Consider the following 9885-nt stretch of genomic DNA (forward strand, 5'->3'; position numbering starts at 1 on the left):
CAGTTCAGCAGGCTCTTAATGATTTAATCTATGCCATCTTTTGGAATAGGCCAATCTGAAGGCCATACCGTAATTCTTAACTGTAGCATTCGTTATGATAAGACTAGCCTATTAATTATTACAAGGCCAATAATGACTTTTTTTTATATATAAATTAATCAATATAGAATTTGTTATGAGGGAACCGTCTGGACATTTAAAGCCAATAGCTACAACATGTCACATTTTTAATAAAATTCTATAGGGAAAAATCTATTCCCTTAACAGATTATCAAATATAAATTGTACGCTATAGACTAAATTTTACACAATAAATAAGTGCTAAATTCTAGTAAAGGCAGTCATGAGTAGTTTAAAAAGATTTAAAAATTTTATTATATATTAGTGCTGGTTCAATACTGTTTTCTCCTCTTTTCATCAGTCTTTTTAGGTTATTTGCATTTATTTGATACCGCTAGACTTTCTTCATAACATTTTAAAGTGGCTGTTTCTCTAAAAAAAAAAATCAAATAGATCACATATTTGACCATCAGCGTCGCGACAGGAATGGCTCGCGCAAGTCTTATCACACTTCTCGAACGCGCGCAAAGTATACTCTTGGTTTGAGGTTTCCATTAACCATGGTATAAATATTGGGGCGTTGTACTTGGCTAGTTTTGGTTATTGGGGGCCCAATGATTACACAAATACCCCAAAGAACTCATTAACAAGCAATCACATCAAGCAAAACGGACCTTCTTGCTCTGAACGGCAGCGGTCTTGTTCAGTGATATCAGCTTATGTTGTCTTTTCCCTGAAAAGCTTTTACCTACAAGGCTCCCATTCTAGACATAACTCATTATTTCTACACTAAACTACAACTGAAGGCCGCAGCACTTCTAACATGATAAAGCATTCCCAGCAGAACACAGTCCACATTAGATTACCATTGCATTAAGCACTGACTGGTCCTGCCATAGTCACTATAATGCGACTTTACGGGTTCCTCAAGTCATTTTCAGAGAGCTTTGTGCATCATAACTATACAAGGGTTTGGGCTTGGAAGTAAATGCACAATCGCCCATTGTGAAGCTCTTATCAAATGATAGCGATAGCTCACGTGACAGTCTTGAACAGCAGCAGCTTTCAGTTCAACAGGCCTCTTAGCTCAAAGCAGAAGGCCAGAGACTTACATTTCTCACTACATATAACCTTACCCATTTTATTGACAGACTTAGTGGAAGCAAGCAGCTATATGAGCACTAAGCTATACAAACACTGCCACTGAATGTGATGACCTCAGAAGCAGCTACGTGTGGTGTATATTTATTTTATTAGCACGTCAGCATTGAATAAAAGAGAGCAAAAGCTCTATAAGCAAGAGACGCTTCTATTCGCAGCTAGCGCTCGGAGAGTAGCGAGACTAACTTTTGCTGGGATCGATACCTCCTTTTGATCGATATGAGATTAAGCCACAAAGTTGCATTTTACTCGCAGAAGGATCATTTCCAAACGGGCGAACATGACAGGGCCCCTGTGCTAAAAACTTAACACTATTACTATACCAACACACTTTCTGCGTTCATTAAGCAGGGAGTGACCATGCGTTTTCCAACAGGACCTCTAGTATGTTAATTTCCAGAGCGATCGCAGTGAAAATACATGCAATGTAAAGACCGCATGTGCAACACAGGGAGCGACCTGTCCAGATCCTGTTCAGCATCTGCATCTTTTTAACTGCTTTGCATCGATACACTTCTCAATGATGCTAAACTTAGCAGAAGAGCGCGCCGAAGTTACACAAGTTCAGGTAACTCTCGACGCAGCTGTGCATGCACTACTGATCAAACAGCATCTAAAGCCGCCTTTCCTCTATCTCCGACGAACGAGATAACGTTATAAGCGACACGACGACGCGCGGTGGTCGATCTGCTCTTACATAATGACTCATGTTAGTGCGTGCTAGCGACCGTAAACAACCGCCAGTAAGCTCGCGCGGACACAACCATGAATAAGCAACACTTACCCTCGATGCCCCTTGTGCAAACGGAGGAAACTGAGTAGGTATGGTGTGCTGACACAGAGGAATGATCGTGCAGTGGGATTTGTGAGTCAGTAGTTCTCTCTGATTACGTCTTCCCACGACAACCTACATTCTGGGTTGAAGAGGTACGGTGCAAAATGGCTGTCTTTCCTGCATGCACCATCACATTTATTAAAAGGGGAGTGGGGTGGAGCCTCTGTCGAAATGAATCGGATAAATGTGTGATTCTGGTGTCAACGCGTTGATAGACGCGACTTTGACGTTAACTTCTATTTGTGTTTTTATGTGAATTCGCATAGAAATACTTAAAGTAACATTTAAAAGCAATTGGTTAGAATACGTTCCCCCTCCTCGAAGACACAGATGTGCCTTTCTCTCACGTGGTCGCTCAAGTCAATAAAAGCCCAAGAGAGATAAACATCAAACGTGTGTAATTGACAGGCTGCTTAAATGTGAAGTGTGCTTTTAACGTCTGTGTATTATTTGGGGTTTAATAGTCAAATTTTACTACGTAATGCATTCACAATACCAGACGATTTAAGGGAACACAAACAAACACACTGCAATAAGGACATTAACCACGTTTACATGCACAAAATTGTACAAGTGATGTCCATATGTTGGCTTTAACCTTAAAAAATAGGTTTGCATTCGGCAACACTTTATTTTAAGGTGTCCTGTTACACATGTAACATGTACTTACTATTATAATAACAAATAATTGTGCATTATTGCATGCAAGTAACCTTAATCCTAACCCTGACCATATAGCAAGTACATGTAGTTAAAAACTACTCGATACTTAAATGTATAATTATACTGTAACAAGAACATCTTAAAATAAAGTTGCATTCTATTGGGATATTGCTGTGCACGTGTAACTAGAGTATTCCAAATAAACCCAGATTTAACACATTGTTTTTTCTTTTTTTCTTTATGAACATACTGCCAGTGTTCATCATTATGCCTCTTTTGCGCTGTATTGTAGTATTTTGAATAAGTACACTATAATGAAATGGATTCATTGATGTTCATTCATAAACATTACCACACGATAAACTGCAAAATGTCACTAGACTCCTTCAAATGTAGGCCATGACTTTAATTTTAAGTCTCATCACACAAAATGTGTTTCTTCACTGAATGGCTAACTAAAGGTTCAGTGAATTTATTCCCCTTCCCAATCTGTGTTTAGGAAATCAACCTCCAAAACAGAAGATGGCAATGTCGAGGATCTGCAACAGGCGTCGAAGAAACCCTAGCCTCTTTCTTGTGAAGTAGAAATGCAGGAGTAGTGAGAATGAAACTCTCGTGACACGTTTGAAGTCGTGCGTGTCGTTCGTTTACACAAGCAACGATGTCGAGTGTTCTAGCGAGGACTTTATTTTATCCCACACTCGCTTACAATGTTGTCATGGAGAAGATCACTTCCAGGCAGTGGTATAATCGCGTGGACCCTACTGTCATTCTCGGTGCTCTTCCATTCAGGTCAATGACAGAGGAGGTAAGATTTGCCATTTACCATTTACCATTTGCTAAATTCCAGTCTTGTTTCAGGACTCTTGTCTCATTTGGTTTTAGTTGGTCCAAAAAGAGAAAGTCAGAGGAGTTATTACCATGAATGAAGAATATGAGACAAAATATTTCTGCAATTCAGCTGAGGTAAGTGCATCTGCCACCTCCGTCTCTCATTACCAACCATAATCTCATCTGTCAGTGTACATCTGAGGATGTTGTTTTTCCTGTTGGTCACATAACAGGAGTGGCAAGATGTTGGCGTTGAGCAGATCAGACTCAGCACGGTGGACCTGACAGGTGTTCCCAGCCTAGAGCACATTCACAAGGGTGTGGACTTTGCCTTGAAACATCGAGAGCAGGGCACCAGTGTCTATATTCACTGTAAGGCTGGCCGCTCACGCAGTGCGACTATTGCAGCCGCATACCTCATCAGGGTGGGTATGAGTCTGAGATACATACACCATGAACAATAACAAAACCAGCAGCAATATATACCAGAGCTCTATGTCATAGGTCAGCACTGTGAGCAGTATTTGTCATTGTGTGGTTGCATATGTGTTTGGTACTTTTTTAACGGAGCATTTATAATCTTTAGTTTCTTAATTTTATTGGTGGGAAATTTTGAAGAGGAAAAAATGACATGTAGGTCAATTCAAGTGATGCTGATCACTTCTCTAAATAAAACCCACATAAGCAGAGTTCAAAGGGACTTTTATACCTTAGTTTCACTTCTCTTTTTTTTAAGAATAAACCTTACACAATTCCATACAGTATATATTTTTTAAAAGGAATTGAATGATTAAGTCGGGTAGCTTGAATCAATGGATATTTTTTACATTTCTATTGTAAAACGATAATATTAAATGTTTAGCTACATATGTCCTCTTTCATCATTAAAAATGTAATGATTGCTGTTAGATCACTGAGGCAGACCTGACTAAAAATGTAACTTTAAAACTTTTTGTCATCCTATCAACAAAAAGATCTGTGCGTAAAAGAAGTGCAGAAAAGCAGAAGAAGAATATCAAATACTGAGGGGGAGGGGGAAATTTGTCCCTGTCAGATTATTGAAGGGGGTATCCTCCTGCTCGGTGTCTATCGTGGTTACAGCCATGAGTTAAACATCTATTTTTTCTTTCACAGCTGCACTGTTGGAGTCCAGAGGAGGCCTACAAGGTGCTAGCCTCAGTCCGGCCTCATGTGCTGATCCGCTCAGACCAGCTGGAGATACTGCAGGAATACTACAAGCAAGTGTGCGGCTCTGAGTCCAGCTAGAAGATACACAGTCTACAACTGCTGACAGTTATGCTAAATCTGATATACTGTACAGCTGTAATACATTGTTTTTCCTTGTTGGAGTGCATATTTTTCTATATATTCTTCTAAGAATTTGTGTACTGTACTGAGAAGCAGACTTAAAGCTATGATAACATCCATCTGCATCAAAAATTACAGTGTGAATAAAACAATATTGTTGCCATTTCTATTACCTCAGATGTTCTAGAGACAGTGAATTTACAAATGCTATTTATTTTTGATTGAGTTAGTGATGTGATGTTTTTAAAGTTTTTAAAGTGTTTTTTTTTTTTTCTCTTTAAATCCAGAGCTTCTAACGGACTTCTTTGTACTAGGAGTTGTTAAAAAACTGCATCTGGTCATTTTTGTTTCTTTGTGCATGTTATCTTTAAGGTCATGATATTTTATAATTGTAGGAAATTGTAGGAAATTTTTGTAATTGTTGTATTTTGTAGGAAATAGAGCCAATGCATTTAATGACTTTTTTAATGGTTATATACTATAAAGAAACTGAGAGAGACCATTTGCAGTACATTTGAATAAATATGATGACAACCCTCAGTATTTGATGGTCTTTTTTAGTGAAATGCAGGGTCAGTGTTTTTAACCCTAGAAGTTGTACTGTGCCATATTTGATACATTAATGAATTTCTAGTGCGCCTAAATTATCAACATGATCAAAATGTTGCTCAAACACCTGTCATATACAATCTACTACATGCTTTCTGCCCTCTGACTGACAGATTGATAAGTCATACATGTTTAGTAAGTAAAATGCCTTTTAATAAAAATCTCACTGTGTTACACTACAATCAGAATTGTGTTACCTAAGTATTAACAACTGCACCAAAATGTATTTTTTTGCTCAGTTTGGGCCTCTTAAAAAATATGTGTATTTTTGTGAGCTTATAAGTCTCACTATATCTATCTTATTGATATATGAACCACAAAAGCCTGATGTAAAGGGCTCGATTGTTCCTCCTGAAGATGGCAGCAGCGCTCTGAGAAATGCACTCGTGGCGTCAGCGTCAGCGTCAGCGTCAGCGGGTCCCGCGAGGAAGGACGCGGTGTGGGAGCAAAGATGGCGGCCTCCTTGGTTAGATTTGTCCGCAGCGGTTTTGGAAGAAGTCTTAACGGTAAGAAATAAGCATGGGTAGTACTGACATCATCGTGGTGAATTATTTACTTAATCACTATTATTGACACTGTGCAGGACTCAAAACCCACTCTTCTATGTTTGTGCTTTTCTTCGCTGTTGACCTTTCCTCTTGCTCTAGAAGGCAGTACAAATACAGTGTCGACTCAAGCTTTATTATGCCAGTACAGCCTTTTTTTCTTTCTTTTTTTTGCAGGAATGTCATTAATTTTGAATTTAGTTGGACACATGCAAATAATTTGATTCATTTTAAAGTCTTGATTTGAACCTGTCATAATATCAGCGCTGTGTTGTGATGCATTGTTTTCTCTCAAACTCTCTCATAGTTGCTAGACAGAGCGCTGCTGTCGTCCAGACAAGAGCAACGACAACTGAGACCAGACGTGAGTAGATTTGGGGTGTTGGGTTTGTCGTTGTTGTTGATGTTTCACGTTTAAATGTCGTTTTTGCATTAGCTACCGTGAGGCCCAAGGATCCAGTCACACACACTCAGCTGTCAGAGTTTGGAGAATACATTGCAGAGATTCTCCCCAAATATGTGCAACAAGTGCAGGTCAGTTATTCTCTAATGTAGCGTTTTCAGATTACCAATTAAGTGACTTTGGCGATGCACTCTGCAGCTCTCAATGGTTCTCTCATGTACGTCCTTTTGTTTGAATTCTAGGTGACCTGCTTTAATGAGCTGGAGGTAATGATCCATCCAGAAGGGATTATACCTGTTCTCACCTTCTTGAAGGATCACACAAACTCTCAGTTCAACAACATGATTGATCTGACAGCCGTGGATGTCCCTACAAGGCACTACCGCTTTGAGGTGAGCATGCTCAGTCTTAATTAAAAAATGTCCAAAATAAGATCATTTGCATCTTTGTGCCCCCACAATATATAAATGTAAAAATACCATGCAAAAAGTACATGCTTTGGTAGTCTGGATGGGAGAAGCTATAAGCATGGGAAATACTCATGGATTTAACAGAATCAAACATTTCTCAAACTGTTCTGCAAAGGATTGATGATCCAATATTTCCTTTTTTAGATTGTGTATAATCTGCTGTCCCTGCGCTATAATTCTCGTATCCGAGTGAAGACCTACACTGATGAGCTGACTCCTCTTGACTCCTCTGTGCCTGTGCACCGGGCAGCTAACTGGTATGAGAGAGAGGTATGTGTCTTATTGTGATCAGCTAAGGTTTCATGAACAAATTTTGAGCTTTGTGTATTACAGACTACAAAAATAGATGTCTGTTTAGTCTGTAATATACTCAGACACAAGCTGCAGTGCTCATGCAGTGGAGCCCCCGAGCTGCTTCCCTCCTGCTATGACACTCTGCAGACTGCAAATGACTGTGAATGTCTAGTCAGTGGTCCATGAGGTCTTGCGACATAGCTGTAGTTGCATGCAGCTGTTATGTCTGTTTTATCAGATTGTAGAGGAAGCGTTGTTTCACTATGAAATGATATTTCATTACAGATCTGGGACATGTTTGGAGTTTTCTTCGCAAACCATCCAGATCTGAGACGCATCTTGACAGATTATGGATTTGAAGGTCATCCATTCAGAAAAGACTTTCCTTTGTCTGGATATGTTGAGGTAAATGCACTGAATATTGTTTACTGAATGCCATCTCAGAAATGTTTTTGTTGTTGCACTGTAAATGCTGTTGTTTTGAATGTTCTTTTCATAAAAAAAAAAAAAAAAAAAAAAAAAAAATCCTGAAAAAATGTATCATGGCTTCCACAAAAATATTAAACAGCAGCACAACTATTTTCAGTATTGATAAGAATAAGAAATGTGTCTTAAACACCAAATCAGCATATTAGAATGATTTCTGAAGGATCATGTGTCACTGAAAACTGGAGTAATGTTTGCTGAAAATTCATCCTTGACATCACAGGAAAAAAATTCATTTTAAAACTTATTCAAACAGATGTTATTTTTTTTTTTTTTAGTGTAATAATATTTCACAATATTAGTGTTTGCTGTATTTTTGATTGAATTAATGCAGCTTTAATGAACATGAGAGACTTCTTTCAAAATTATTGTAAAAAAATTGAACCTCTTTTTCTTTTTTTTAAATAATTGTGTTCAAAGGTACAGAACAATTGCACATAAAAAAAAGTGCACCGTTACTGGGTGTATATTCATTAATGTTGATTATTTTTCTTCTCTTTCTTTGTCAGGTACGTTATGATGATGAAGTGAAGCGGGTTGTGGCTGAACCTGTTGAGCTCGCCCAGGAGTTCCGTAAGTTTGACTTGAACAGTCCATGGGAAGCGTTCCCCGCATACCGCGAGCCTAAAGACGCTCCTAAGCTGGAGTCTGGGGATAAACCAGCAAAGTAAACCCTGCTCTGTGCTCTGACCCTTGAGAGTTCTACTCATACCCTCAGATAAATCCTCAGAACATATTTATGTAAATAAGACCCTGTGCTACATCTAAATAAAACAATGAAAAACGCTCCTGTTTCTGCATATCATTTCTAATTTATACACTTTTTGCAAACATGTCTACCACTTGAGACTTGTTAAAAACTGTTGAGAGTTGTACTTGTGTACACAACAAGGCAGAGACACACAAGAACTATAAATCAAGATTATGCATTTATATTCTACAATTTTAAGAGTTTTATGTTAAAAATTGTAGCAAATGATATTCAAAACAAATCTTTTTGTGGAAACACTTTTAACTGAAATTGAGAAGTGTCACGAAAATATTCAACTGATATATAGAAAGTTCTCTCAGGTTTTCTAATGAAAATGTTAACCTATAAAACTGTGTGTGTTTGAATAATGCTTACAAGTCAAGTTCCTGCTGTGTTAGTTTTTTCTGATTTGGTAGGTAAATGTGCATATTGCCAAATGCCTTCAAGCTTTTACATATTTCCAGTTACCACTACAAAGAATAAGCCATATTGACAGGTTATTTCCAAAAAGATCTTTATCAACAAAATTATGGGTTTTACCCAAAAATTATTTAATTGCTATTCAGGAATGTCATTGCACACAGCAAAATAATTATAGGTATAAGAATCTCTCCTCCATAATTAACTGTGGCTTTCCCATTTACTTATCTCATTACAGTTTGTGGCAAGTCAGCTACTCAGTAAGAGCACATAAATGAGCTCTTGATAGACGCGAATCATCCAGCATATCAGCTGCCTGCTGCTACTGTGTTCTCTCATCCCTTCATGAGCTGTGCTCTGCTGCAGTCGTTGGTTCTGGCATATAGATTTCTTTAATATTTTACGATTTCTTTTTACTATTTATCATTTACTACTGATGACTTTAAAAACATTAGTCTTCATTAAATGTAGTGTATTTGTGTACTGAAGTATTCACTGCCATTTGCTCAATGCTCCAAGAAGACCATTTCAACAATTCAAGAACATTAATTTCTCTAGGATGAAAGATTTATTTCCCATCTCCTTAACTTTGTTTGCTAGCAGCATTTACATTTGTAAACATTTGATACATCTGAGTGTATCTTTTGGAGCTTTGTACAGTACACTTGAGTTTTTTATTTATTTATTTTTTTCAAATTTGAATTGAACAGTTTTTCTAAGTTAAAGGAAAAAACATCAGTTTTTCCTTCATTTAAACTGAAGTCTGGTCCCTGACATCATTTTAGAATACAAACCTTTCCCTCAATGTTCTGCCACCACCACCATGCTTTACAATACAAAGGGTATTATCTAGGTGTTGCTGCATATGGTTTGCACCAAAAACATTGCTTTACTTTCAGGCTTTTTCCAACTTGAATCAAACAAATTCATCTTAAAATCCCCCAGGCCTCTCTTTAGTCTTTATGTAAGAAAACTAATCTGATCTGCTGAGACCTCATAAAGGCAGTGACATTCATGATGCAATCAAGCTTATGTAAATTCAAAAACAA

The 9885-nt window shown here is 37.8% G+C and overlaps 3 protein-coding genes across 11 annotated transcripts in view; 2 read left to right on the plus strand and 1 right to left on the minus strand.

Moving 5' to 3' along the window:
* The window catches only part of LOC109096908 (cugbp, Elav-like family member 1), a 31165-nt gene extending 28987 nt beyond the window's left edge, over positions 1–2178 (minus strand). For 7 of the 9 annotated variants that reach the window (XM_042727940.1, XM_042727937.1, XM_042727936.1 and 4 more), the window contains exon 1: positions 2006–2178. The gene's annotated coding sequence lies outside the window, so the exon portion shown is untranslated. The remainder of the gene's footprint in view (positions 1–2005) is intronic. The other 2 variants (XM_042727938.1, XM_042727935.1) reach the window with 1 other exon arrangement.
* A 1053-nt stretch (positions 2179–3231) lies between these two features.
* Positions 3232–5262, plus strand: ptpmt1 (protein tyrosine phosphatase mitochondrial 1). Its single transcript, XM_042727945.1, has 4 exons — positions 3232–3527; positions 3605–3685; positions 3784–3975; positions 4685–5262. The coding sequence occupies exons 1-4, from the start codon at positions 3381–3383 to the stop codon at positions 4814–4816; spliced, it is 552 nt and encodes a 183-aa protein (XP_042583879.1). The 5' UTR covers positions 3232–3380; the 3' UTR covers positions 4817–5262.
* Positions 5263–5811: 549 nt separating this feature from the next.
* ndufs3 (NADH:ubiquinone oxidoreductase core subunit S3) lies at positions 5812–8451 on the plus strand. Its single transcript, XM_042727947.1, has 7 exons — positions 5812–5973; positions 6320–6376; positions 6449–6546; positions 6658–6807; positions 7030–7155; positions 7465–7584; positions 8175–8451. Exons 1-7 carry the CDS (start codon positions 5919–5921, stop codon positions 8334–8336), a joined length of 768 nt encoding a protein of 255 aa, XP_042583881.1. The 5' UTR covers positions 5812–5918; the 3' UTR covers positions 8337–8451.
* Positions 8452–9885: the final 1434 nt, after the last annotated feature.

Source organism: Cyprinus carpio, chromosome B7, assembly GCF_018340385.1.
Source record: "Cyprinus carpio isolate SPL01 chromosome B7, ASM1834038v1, whole genome shotgun sequence".
Taxonomy (NCBI): domain Eukaryota; kingdom Metazoa; phylum Chordata; class Actinopteri; order Cypriniformes; family Cyprinidae; genus Cyprinus; species Cyprinus carpio.

Coding starts and splice junctions, on each gene's coding strand:
- ndufs3 (XM_042727947.1), top strand. CDS start 5,919: ATGGCGGCCTCCTTGGTTAGATTTGTCCGCAGCGGTTTTGGAAGAAGT. Junction 6,547..6,657: donor AATATGTGCAACAAGTGCAG/GTCAGTTATTCT, acceptor TTTGAATTCTAG/GTGACCTGCTTTAATGAGCT. Junction 7,585..8,174: donor CTTTGTCTGGATATGTTGAG/GTAAATGCACTG, acceptor TTTCTTTGTCAG/GTACGTTATGATGATGAAGT.
- ptpmt1 (XM_042727945.1), top strand. CDS start 3,381: ATGTCGAGTGTTCTAGCGAGGACTTTATTTTATCCCACACTCGCTTAC. Junction 3,686..3,783: donor ATTTCTGCAATTCAGCTGAG/GTAAGTGCATCT, acceptor GTCACATAACAG/GAGTGGCAAGATGTTGGCGT. Junction 3,976..4,684: donor CAGCCGCATACCTCATCAGG/GTGGGTATGAGT, acceptor TTTCTTTCACAG/CTGCACTGTTGGAGTCCAGA.